General features: G+C 46.0%; 1 protein-coding gene, 1 long non-coding RNA gene and 1 other non-coding gene across 4 annotated transcripts; all 3 read left to right on the top strand.

Annotated features, from left to right (window-relative positions):
• Positions 1-1,101: 1,101 nt before the first annotated feature.
• LOC107981081 lies at positions 1,102-8,601 on the top strand. Of its 2 annotated transcripts, XR_001729165.3 has the most exons (5): positions 1,102-1,427; positions 1,731-2,204; positions 2,371-2,644; positions 6,457-6,817; positions 8,115-8,225. It is a non-coding gene; the product is annotated as an uncharacterized LOC107981081 (long non-coding RNA). The 2 variants fall into 2 exon arrangements; XR_004227482.2 differs by having other exon boundaries at positions 1,731-2,644; positions 8,115-8,601.
• Positions 8,602-8,741: 140 nt separating this feature from the next.
• LOC116417242 lies at positions 8,742-11,446 on the top strand. Its single transcript, XM_031929460.1, has 4 exons — positions 8,742-8,748; positions 8,823-8,838; positions 9,232-9,475; positions 10,998-11,446. The coding sequence occupies exons 1-4, from the start codon at positions 8,742-8,744 to the stop codon at positions 11,091-11,093; spliced, it is 363 nt and encodes a 120-aa protein (XP_031785320.1). The 3' UTR covers positions 11,094-11,446.
• Positions 11,173-11,272, top strand: Mir10 (microRNA mir-10). Its single transcript, NR_039020.1, has one exon. It is a non-coding gene; the product is annotated as a microRNA mir-10 (primary transcript).
• Positions 11,447-12,468: the final 1,022 nt, after the last annotated feature.

The raw sequence follows: 12,468 nt of genomic DNA, 5'->3' as shown, positions 1-12,468 counted from the left end.
AGAGGAAGTTTTGAATTTCGTGTAAACTAAAATTATATTGTAAAAATAGTAAAATTAATAAAAGAAGTAAACTTGAGAACAGGAATTATGTTTAAATATTAGCCATTCAAGTCATCCACAGTCCTAAGAAACACGAGTGCCAAGGATAGTCAAATTCATCCAATGAATTATTCATGAGTCCTCGAGGCCGCAAAACTGTGCCATCTACGGGAAAATCTCCAAGTTTTTCACCAAAATCCACGACGACTCCTCGAAAACACTCAGCGCACAAGTTACCAGCCGAAGAGTCACTTTCGAACAGTTTGCCCAGAGCTGCGCCAGGTGGCGCGTCGATCGCCCGGCGGCCATCATGAATCAAATTACACCGTCAGGACTGGAGTAGGGATAAGCCGACAGGCAGGATGACGCGAGGGAGGGACTTGGAAAAGGTTTCAACGGAATAGAGGTGGAGCCGAGTTACCTTCAAGCGATACTGACTCCATCTGCCGACCGGTTTTGTTGATCGGATATTTAGTTTATCGACTCACAGTAAGCTTACCTGTTGCGGCTAATTAGATTGTTGTAGTATTGGCAGTAGACGGAGTATTTTTGTCGATAAAAATACAATGTGTTTATTATATAATACTTTTGTCGAAATCGTGCTTAAACTTATAGTTTTATGGTAATCTATAGTCTTGTTTTACGCGTTAGGTAATCCACAGTTAATAAGGTAGTTTCGGTCGACGATTACCAATAAACTAATTCACCCGCTTCTATAACGAAATTTCTAGGAATGCAACCTCTGGTTATTTGAAAAAAATGCACGCGATAATATGCTGGTTCAATAAACTATAACTTCGCAAAGCCTCTCACCTTTGTGATTTGCATCCGGTAAAAAATCAAGTACCGATCACCGTTTCAACAAAATTCCTGTCCCCGTAACCACCGCTAACTCGCTGCACAATCGACGATCGGAAATCCTCCCGATCTTACCAATAGCCGCCGTCGGCATTCTTGCCCTTCGAGTCTATCCACTTGCCGTCGCTCGCACTCGCGCGCGTTCACCCAATCAGCTCTCTTTTAAACTCTGTATCGCATTCATCCGTTGGTTTCAGCCCAGACAGTGTACGGCGCTCACGCGCCTACTCTACAGGGGGGCAATTGGTGCTTTTATACATACAATTAGCAAATAGTGATAGTACAGTGCCTGGAGCAGTGACTCGAATGTAGGCGATGACGTGGCGCTCCTTAACTCGCATTACGTACGTATACTGACCAATCGCACCTCTCACTTGTGCCGGTGAACCGAGTTCCTTCGATCGTGATTCCTCACGGTGCTCTCAAGTTCAAGGTTATACCGGGGACGTAAAAAGTGAAACTGTATATATTTGTAAGACGAAGAGGATCGACGAGGCGACGTTTGTGCGTAGGATGTCTCGATGATTCAGGTATCGATATAATACTATTATAACAAGTCATTGTAAATGTAATAACTGTGAAAACGGCTGCGATATGAATCTTTCTCGGGATTTTTTCTCTTATCTGACGTGCGATTTATAAGGAAATTTATCGATGCTACAAGAGTAGTGCAACTAGATGACGATATTTTCTGGTCTGGTTCACTATTCAGAAGTCGCAAACAAAAAATAACGTTTAAGCGATTCGAATTTTCCGACGTAAAATCCTACTACTAGAAAGCATCCGCAGGCGGACCATTCAAATTTACGGATTCTCAGGTACATCTTTTCCAGATTTCAATTAAGTCGAAGTGCTGGCTTTATGGCTCCGACTGGAAGCAGCCGAAGCAGAGAACGAGAACCGAGGCTCTTTCTCTCTCTACAAATGGGAGAGAGAGAGAGAGAGAGAGAGAGAGCAAGCGAGAAGGAGAGAAACGCTCTACAGGGACAGATAGAGAGAAAGAGGCGAAATGGTCCTTCCCGTTTCGGTCGTTCTCTCTCTATCGCAGCCGCGCGCGCAGACAGAGCCGAGAGCGGGAGCAGTAGAGTATAGCAGTTCGCGCAGAGCGAGTAGTGGTGGTAACTGTCACCAATGATAATTTATGTTAATGGCAGTTTACACCGGCGCGGCTGGGGTAGAACGCCAGCTACGCGCGAACCGAGAGCAGTAGTCTGCAGGTCGTCGCGACGCCGAGAGGACGCTTCAGACATCTCCTGCATTCTCCAGAGAAGAATACGATCGAGAGAATTTTTTCCATCAACTCGAAGGTATGGAATAAAGAAAAGGAATAAACACGCGGAAGAGAAAGTGGAGGCGCTATACACAGCGGCTCACCCCCGGCATCCCCTGACTTTCGGCTGCGCGGCGGCGGCAATGGCGACGCCCAGCCAGTCTCTCTCTCTCTCTCTCTCTCTCTCTCTCTCTCTCTCACAGGCGAGCGAGGCGCAGACTCGCGCGGCGACGTGCAGCAGCAGCGGCGGAGGAGCAGCAGCCCAGCCTGACGCGGCGTGTATACCTGTACGTGTGTCCCGGATTTTCGGGATCGACATCGGCTGTCTCGCTCAGCGCCGCCGCCGGGACACCCGTTGAATGCCGCCCCCACCCGCATACATGAAATTTCGCGCTAGACGAGCCCGGACTTTCCTACCGACGACATCACCGCTAGCGCGCTTGGGACGTGCATACGAGTATCGTCTGCTACGTGTACGTGAGTATCGATTCTTTTTTGGATACATACTTTCTTTGTGTTTATGTGTCTCGGTGATATGGCGAAGGGATGCGTCGCGTTGGGTGTATGTAAGGGGTAACGTGGTTGGATGTTTTTTAGCTCGCGAAGGGATGACGCTGGGAAGAGAGGATTTTTGGAAGTGAACTTTGAGCTGACACATGCTCTCGAGTGTGTAGTCTGGCGTGCGGTTTTTCGATAAAGATGGCGCTATGAACGGTGTTAGACACTTAGTATTTTGCGCGAGGTTTTTTGTTGTCAATGAGTTGTTTTATTAGAAAATTTCTATCCGTGGGAATTTCGATTCTTCACAGGGTTTTTCATTTTTGCGCACGAGTGAATTATATTTACTAAAGTTTCCAGTTGGTAAAATAGTTTTTCGAGTATCCGTCGATACAGTAAATCCTCGAAATCAATTCAAGCGCTCACGAATCTAATGAAAAATTCTTAATCAATTACAAATCATCCAAAAGAAATGCTCGACCAAATCTCTAAATTTTTCAAATCTTCCCAAAAATTTCAAATTTCAAAATCAAACCACCCACCCTACAGAGCTCAAAAAACTGAAAATCTCATCCCTCTTCGCGAACGCACGATTTTCCAAAGCCCGAAACCGAATAGAATTTTAAAACCCAGCACCGAATGAAAATTCTTCACGCAGACACACTATGTACGAATTTGTAATGGCTGCGCGGCGATTCAACGCCGCCGCGCGTACGAGATGAAATTCACAGGGGTGGCTCCAATATACACACACAGCGAACGAGGGTCAGGAATATATCCATCTGGGGCGTTTATGAGCATGCGCACTAGCATCGTTCAGACGCTCCCATGATTTCTCTCTTTTTCACCAGTGTATCTCGCTACTATCACGTCCCGCAGCTACGGCGTGTAATTAAAAAATTCCGAGCGCCAAATTTATCCAGCAATAGTACAGCACGTCGCGGGCATACGTAATCGTTTTCTACTCGCTCGCGTAAAAAGAGGTGATAATGGCGCGGCGATATTGGCCGATAACTCGCGGGAGTAAATTTTATCAGGTGATTCGTATGTATGAGAAGACTCCGTTTTGGAATATATACGGGCGCGCATAGAGAGAGAGTCTGCGTGCGGCCGAAAACCGGCCATGAGAGGAGCCCCCAATCAAGGATTCACTCCGCCCGCATTCCGTGGCCGACCTTCCGATCCCTAAAACCTGCCGGCGTCTCGTAGTCGCCGGGCAAAAAGCCCATTTTTATGTTAGACCGCGAGCGGAGCAAACGGGAGAAAGAGTAAGAGAGAGAGAGAGAGAGAGAGAGAGAGAGAGAGAGAGAGAGAGAGAGAGAGAGAGTTGATCTATGGCCGAACCAGCTCGCCTTTGATTTTCGAACGAGATATAGCTATTGATCCCGGCCCGGAATCCTTTTTTATTATGCGCGATTTTAATTTATCGCTCGGAGGATATTAAAAGTTTTCATGACTTATCTTTCTATATTGATCTCGTTATTTGGAAAATTGTAGAGCACCTGTTCCATATCCGACCAATAAAATCCCTGCAATGATTCGCAATCACCGATCGATCTCAAATCGTCAACGTTTAAAATCGATTTCCGTACAAAATCGCCATGATGACACTCGAGAAACCGATATTCCCAGTGCGGACCCCCTCTCTAAAAAACCGATCATCGATCAATCTTCCTCTTTCTTGGAACAGTGTCTACGGCCCGGCGCCAGTCGATTATAATTCAATATTATGACTATTCGGAAATCAGGCGCCGATATAAAAGCTCGCGCCGAGCTTTCCAGCTAATGGGCCCCGACCGCGAACACTGCACACATCTATCTTTGTAATAGCAGTAAAGCGCGCATATCCAGCAACAGCAGCAGGTCGCGGTACGGGAGCGGTTAATCGATGTCGAATCGATGGCTGAATGGGGAGAATGACGCGACGAAGTTAGCGGTGATCGATGCGCGCTTCCTCGTCGTTAAACATACGCGTACACATTGCAGAGCAGACGGAAATTGAATTCTAATTTATCGCCCTCTCTCGACGTCTCTTATTCGGCCAACGGTACGTCGAGAAATAATATCGTCGTGTGTACACCCCCGTGATCGATCTTCGTTGCCAAACGCTACACGCGCAAATTGACATCGCGAAATCTATGCACATATGCGTGTATATAGGCTGGTGTGCACAGCGGCGTAATAACTTTCAAAGTCATATGAATTAGCGCGTTTCCGCAACAAGTGACGTGTAGTCAAGCTCCGTGTCCGGGTGCAGCCGCGCGAAAGCGGCTCGTTTATCTCGTTGATGCCTTCGCATATAGCCTGGCTTACAGTCGCTCTATGTGTGTCAAATGCACGCTTCGCTTGCCTCGAAGACAATTCCCGTAGCCGCTGCAAAATTACAAGCGAGTTGCCACTGCTGCCGTTGCAGTGTCTCTGTACTGTTGTCCGTGTTTGCTTACACCCACGATTATCGCGCCGACGAAAAGCGATTTTGCGCAACTGGATATAAGCCTGGTTAGTCAGTGCACGTTTGTCCTTTTGCAGTTGTTGCTATTATTTATGGCGCGATTGTTGTGTATATAGTACGATTGCGCTGGGTCTTTTTTCAGAACTCGTTCGTTCTTGCAAAATCAGCTTCCAAAGCAATCTGTACTGATACCTCTTCGAACGCGGGTCGTTGAATCGTTCGCTCGTAAAGCGTACGTGAAAATCTAGTTTTTTCGAAGTAGCTTTGGCGAATCACGTAAGTTGCTAACTCGCTTGATTACTCAGGCTCGCTTCGTTTTCTCTTAATGGCGCGGTACTTTCGCTTCGGCTCTATTCGAAATTAGATCTTGAAAAAAGTCGCGGCAAGAAATTTACAACTTTGAATGACTTTCGGATTATTCGCGCGGAGATCGTTACCGGCGCACAAAAAATCTGGATTCCATTCCATTACATAAGTTTATCGCGAATGAGCTTCAAAGTTTCGGCAAAAGTAAGCTTCAAGCGTTAAGATAAGAGTGGTCATTTGGCGAGAATCGATCTACTTTTTTTCTTGGAGTCCGTAAAAGAAGCCAGCAGAGTGAAATCGCATGATCGGTCCTTTTCAATGGTTTGGCAAAGATTTCGGCTCTTCTTTATATTATACGCGAGAGGATAGCCGAGTTGGCGCTGAGCCAGGCAGACAGAGCCTGTACTGTCGTAAACTCAGTCGGTGCACTCGCACAGCGTCTGACCTTGAAGCTCGGAGAGATTTTCTCCATTGTTCTCCCGGAAAATCTTGGAATGCGCTCGAACGGAAAATTTCGAGAGACTTCTTCTCGCATTTAAAATACTTATTTTCCGACCGCTTTTTAGTATATGTATGCTTCAGAACGAGCCATAATGAATCGCGCGGACGATTGTGACACGCGGCGAAGAATATTCATTTTTACACCCGAAAAATTCTCCCGACAAATTATGCGCGTAAAAAAGCTCGACCACGAATTTACGATTTCCAACTTATCCAGTAGAATTATAATTTCTCCCCCGCGCGCTATATGGAACCTCTCTCCAGCGCTCTAATAAAATATTTCTCACGCAAGCCGTCGGCGAGAAAAAAAAAGAATTCCACTTCGCTTCACGAGCTCTCCAGTTTGAGCGTAAAAACGTCGCTGCCGCGTGCGCGCAAGAGAGCAGAGAAAGAGCGTAATAACGAAGCCGGAAAAGAGAAAGAGAGAGAGAAGCATAAGAAGAAGATGAAAAGAGAGTCAGCTCGATAAAGAAGAGTTCGTTATGCGACGACGAAATAGAGACGCTACTGACTCGTGTGGCTTTCATTTCAGAGTCACATAAAACGGCGGCGGCGGCGGCGGCGGGGAGCAATCTCGCGCTATGACGAGGGGCGTCCAGAGAGCAGAGCGAGCGAAAGAGAGAGAGAGAGAAAAATACATGCCGGCTGGTGAGCAGATGGTTGCCCCGTTTATTGGTTTATTCGTCGGCTCGGCCCACGTCTCGCAGTCCCCTTTGTGCCGCTGATGCTGCTCTGAAAGAGCGAGAGAGAGAGAGAGAGAGAGAGAGCTGTGTACGCGCGAACTAGGGAGTGCCGTCGTCCGGCCAGGCTATAGTGTGTAGCCCCGCACCTTTTGCCGGCTACTTTTTCCTGCGCAGCGAGGGACCGACCGACCGACCGAGCGTACACGAGAGGTACGTGAGCACAGCAATAAAAATGCTAAATTCCGAGGGATAGAGTCCAATGAAAGTACCTAACGTGTGTAATAATGATATTCCTACGCGCGACCCTCTCTGTACACGAGCGAAGAAATTAAAAACAGTCGACTTTTTACCGGAGCGATTATTTTTCTTGCTCCTTTTTGCGTTTTCTATCTACATCGCTTTTACTCCTCGTTTTATTCGTAGCCGAATATCTCGTCCACTATATACATTTAGTTGTGTAATGCGCAACTACTTCGGGCCATAACTTTTTGTTATCTCGGAACACGGTAGGTTCGCATTGCGGCGGTGGTAGTTTTACGTATGTGTATGTACTAAAGCTACGCCCGCGCGAGCGTGTTCCACCGGTTTTAAAGTCCAAATACACGAAAAACTCAAATTCGATGTTCTTCGCGTGTCCAGTTGCCAAAGATGTGTGATTTATCGCGTGCTTGGCTTCAGTTACACTGGCCTCCGCTGTACATCTACATGTATAGACCTCGAATTCGGCATTCGCTTGTATATACACCTCTCGGATCACGAGGATAACAAGATTCGAGCAGTGTTCTCGCCGTGTATTCGTGAATACTAAAATTCGGCGGATGGCAGTGTCGAGAAGCTCGAATCGTTGCGAAGCACGCTTGAAAAATATCCATTGGCTATTGTACAAGCTCGTGCTGAAATTACAACTGACAATGCATAATAATGGCGCACGCAGTCGTGCATTACCCGTCAGCCGACACACCTAAATATCGGATCAGTCGTCATTGTGCATACAGATTGCGCGCCGAGAGAATAAGAGATGTAGATAGCGCGCAAACCGCATCGTAAACAGCGATGCAACATTGTATAATAGTACCGTTTATTTTACGACTTTTAATTTAACGCAAGAATAGATACGCGGTTAATTTGGCTTGTGCAAAAGGCGGCTAGCGCACGCGATAATACAGGCCTACGTGGTCTATATTCAAGAAGCGTGTTCCATTACAATAACTTTTATAATTAACGATAAATATACTAGCATTGATAGCCGAGTTATGGCAGCGATAAATTCCCCGGCTAATTGCATCGCTACGCGTCTCGAGTAATGATCACGTTGTTTTATCGTTAAAGTTGTTTCTGCATAAACTATCGCCTGCTTGAAAATAATTTAACGGCAAGCATTTCCAATCTCGCGACAAAGCATAAAGCACATCAGAAGTTAATATCTCATCGCGCGCGCGCGCGCAAAAAAAAAAAAAAAAGAACTCGGCTCCAACCAATATATAACTAATGGAACTTTGATTTTCAGGGGCAGACTTACGACAACGCCAACGACGTCGTCGCGGCGGAAAATGCAGTGTATATAGCGTCTGGCGCTCTCAACAGCGAAAATCCCGCCCGACGAAAGCCGCCAGCACCAGCCAGCATCAGCAGCCACCCTCATCCCACCCCCACCCACACACAGACACAAAGCGAGCAACCCTCGCTATGGCGTCGTGGGCGTAAAACGGCGGGTCGATAGGACGACTCCCCACCACGATCTCTCTCACTCACCCCTTTGCTCGATAGCGCCACTATCACCCCCGGACTCTTCTCCATCCCGAGGGAATGAAAATTACACCTCGCCGAGCAGCAGTAAGCAAGCGAGTCCGAAATTTCCACGGGGAGTCGCTCGACGTGTGTGTATGTATATCCATGGACGAGTCCGACGTGTGTTTTGACGCGCGAAGGGGCTGTGTGCAGCGCAGGAGCTCTGGACGCAGGATTATCCGAGAGCCTGGAAAGGATTTAAAAGGCAAGTGGGTGCGTCGACGGCTAATTTGTCGACTTGCCGGATCATCCGGCTAAGATCAGCGAAATGAGAGGATAATCTCGCCCGGTTGTAAAATCCAAGGCTACTGTAGTGTTGTATTAGGAGATAGCGAGAGAAAGACGCATGCTCAGTTGGTAAAGTCAATATTTGGATGCCTCGGGCGAGGATTAAGACGCGACATCGGCTGCGCCGTCTCGTAGAAAGGGAGGAGCGTCGGTAGGTAAGCGACCTGTAATCTTCGGGATAATCGCTTGACTTTTCGACGCTAAGCAGCTTGATGAGTTACACTTGTTTTCGGCAGATCCTCGGATATAGGCTTGACGCGGGGGTGTAAATTTCGCTTTGACTGAGACCTTTTGCACAAGCTCCATTGTATCATAATCTTATACTCGAACAATCGTTTGACAGCGTAAATGTATATTCTTTCCTTTATCAGCGATTCTTTCACACGACACTCAAAAGAAAATTACGTACAATCAAACACTCTTTCCTTTCTCTCCCCGCGCAACTTTTCTCTGCAATATAAAAGCCCGCGTCGGGTCACCCATAGAAAGTAGGCAATCGCGCCAATAGCCCTCGTCCTCGCATTGACTAACGCAAAAATGATTTTCAGGAAGAAGACGCGGCGTCACATTGACCAAGTAAAAGCTCATCGGCCTCGCAGATATAATCCCATAGGAAGCGAGCAAGAAGATCGCAACAAGAAGAAGGAAGCGACGAGGGGTCGAGCGCGCACGACGTCGGCTTATAATACCGCTACGGCGCAACGTATACACATCGACCGAGAGAAAAGAGAAGAAGCGAAAGACCAATATCGGCTGTGTCATCCTCGGCCCGTTAAAGCCACTCTCTCTCAGGTGGTGGTTCCTCCTCGTCCTGGAGACGTATACGGCACACGCGCGCGCCTATATGCACGGCCTATCAATCAATATTGTCGTTGCTGCAGGTGTAATCAGTGCCACCGTGTCGGCCGCTTCTCTCTCTCTCTCTCTCTCTCTCTCTCTCTCTCTCTCTCTCTCTCTCTCTCTCTCTCTCTCTCTCTCTCCTTATTCCTCCTCTTTCTTGCTTTCTTCATCTCTCTGCACCGGAGTGTGACATAACGAACGGGTCAAAGTTGAGGCGGAAAAATTGCTATGCGTGCGCGCGAGATTGTATATTATAGACTGTACAAGGATCGATAGAGCCGGACTTTCTCCAGCGGCGTGCAGAAAAGTTGTTTGCTCGTTTTGCCTTTCTATAGAGCACAGCGTATAATGTATATGTGTCTGTAAGCGCGAGATGCACTCGCGATGTAAATACGCTTTCGACTCTGGTATAGGCTCGTACGTCAATGTAATTGATCGTCGGACTTTTTCTCGAGGTTATTTATTGGTATTTTCCGATGATGATCGAACGCTCGATGGGTATCGAGGTTCGCGCGACGCGTATAATGGACTTTGAAGAAAATACGCCTCGAGCGCGAGTGAATACGCACATGCGGTCGACGTGCGGATACTTTTGCTGAGAGAGAGAGAGAAAGAGATTAGGTCGCTTATTCTTGCCAAAGCTAGTTTTTACTCGCGTTGCGAATGCTCGAAGAATTTTTTAAAAAACCCACGCTTTGTCGCAGTTTTCTACTTTACCGACTGCCTACACAGTTTTAAAAGCTTTGAACGCAAAAGTTTGCTTGGTAACGCCATTTCATCGTGATTTTTCTTGAACATACTTATCTCTTTAAATTCAATGCAGCCATCTTGCTTGATAACTCTCATAGAAATGCACACGAGCAATATAATTCTAAAAGCGTGTAATTTGCTCAGCGCATTTAGCGCAGCTCACATTAACGCGTCTAGCTTTTAACCTGTCAATCACTCGAAGATAAAAATTATAAATATAATCCCGAGGCGCCTAAACCTCGAAGCAGCAGTTAGTTAGCTGAGGGAGTCAGCGCGCGGACTCGAGTGAAAACGTATTACACGCGGCGAGGGGCCTTGACTTTCTTCGATTAGGATCTCGTTCGTGTGCCTCGCGCGAGTCTCGCGGGAATCAGCAAAAACTTCGTCGGTTTAACATGAAAAGAGCCTCGTCTTCCTCAGCAGCTCTCGCGCGAGCTCGCGCAGCGTGTTGGATGACTCGGCGCTATATAAGCTGCGCGCGCCGTCGATTCCCCAATGACTCTGCGGCTTCGGAAAAAATTGCAGTCACGTTGTGCCGCGCACTACTGCCGGAGGCTTGTTTGCCCGTCGGCTAATTTGTACGATGTGAATTTAATGTAAACGCTGTATATACAGTGCCTGGCCGTCACGCCTGCACGCGACAACGTTGCTTATAAGCCGCGTTTGTATCAACAACGTCGACGAGAGGGCTCGTTATGTTAAATTTTTGTTTTTTGCCTTTCAGGGGAGAGCGATCTGCTTATTGATAGGAGATCGATCGAGAGGATACGGAGATCATGATGCGATGATGATACTGGGCCGATATTTTTTTCAAGAGTAAAAAGCTTCGAGCGTCTTACATGGCGCTTGAGAGAAGTGTCAGGCTGGTGATGGCGACTCGAGTGATCCGGATTTAAAGGCCCAGTTAATGCTCTACATCTACCCTGTAGATCCGAATTTGTTTGAAGTCAGGCGACAAATTCGGTTCTAGAGAGGTTTGTGTGGTGCATACAATGCTACATGGTCTGATTAAATTCTAAATTAGCAACGAAATTATGTTGTCGTATTTAGTTTCAAGTTCTTAAAGTACGAAACACTGTTTGAGTTTGGATTTGCGTTTTTACAACTATTTGTAATGGTGTACTGTACAAAATTTTATTCGAGTTTGAACAATAAATATCTATGTAAAGTATATGTCTTTCGTAATTCATTTTCAAACGAGAAACGTTAGCGATGGAAAAAATATTGACTAGAATATTATTGTACAGTGGACTGCCCCACTCGGTCGGTAAAGTAGGTCTGTCTCATATGCTAATAGCATTGAAAAAATGTTAGACATGAATAAGTTTTTAATTTTGAAGAAGCATTTATGTATCTCTTATAAATGCAATCGTAATATACTCGTGCTTCGCAAGAGCAACAAATGCAAATAATTGTTCTTCTAAAAAAAAAAAAAGTATTCAATCATTCTCGATAGTGACCGAACGTCAAATTATTGAATAAAAAAGAATCGTCATTATACTTTCTTACTAGATTAAGGTATTGTTCGCGCGAGCTCCTATGAAGTGCAGTGATGCACAACGATCAAAATACTATTTTTATCGAACGTCGTGCGCGGCGGCTTACGTGTCCGATTTTGACGCATCTCAAAAAGGTAGCACAAGAAAAATATCGGTGAAGATCATTAATTTCGAGAAGTCAGATACATCCGTGACGGGATGCTGCCGATCATGAACTGCGTTATGGCCTGTGACCTACACGTATATACAGAGACTATAAGTACGTGTCAGTCACGACTGCACACTTTCATTGTCCGAGCCGCGCACTGGGCATGTGCAACAAAAAACAAGGTTGTAATAAAGCCCTGGAACAGATTCATTTTGAGATTAAAAAGATAATTAGAAGCGTCGCACGATTTTTCATGCGTTATTATCTGCGACCATCTTGAATTCCTGCGTGTACTGAATTCATTTCGTTCGAGGATCCTCGATACTTTAATACAACCGTACAAAATATCAGTCTACTTGTTTTTCAAAAAGTGTATATAGGAATCGAGAAGCAATTTCAACTAGATGATTGTATGTAGATTTTCCAATCAGTTATGCTACATTTATCTTGAAAATTTTTCAATTTCAAATTACTTAACGAATCGGGTACACTCACGCCAAGAGGCAATAAATATGTTAATTTCCGAGGGAAATTTTTTGAGAAATGTA

This window comes from Nasonia vitripennis, chromosome 4 (genome assembly GCF_009193385.2).
Source record: "Nasonia vitripennis strain AsymCx chromosome 4, Nvit_psr_1.1, whole genome shotgun sequence".
NCBI lineage: Eukaryota > Metazoa > Arthropoda > Insecta > Hymenoptera > Pteromalidae > Nasonia > Nasonia vitripennis.
This window is presented reverse-complemented; position numbering and strand designations above follow the sequence as displayed.

Coding starts and splice junctions, on each gene's coding strand:
- LOC116417242 (XM_031929460.1), top strand. Junction 9,476..10,997: donor TTAAAGCCACTCTCTCTCAG/GTGGTGGTTCCT, acceptor TTTGCCTTTCAG/GGGAGAGCGATCTGCTTATT.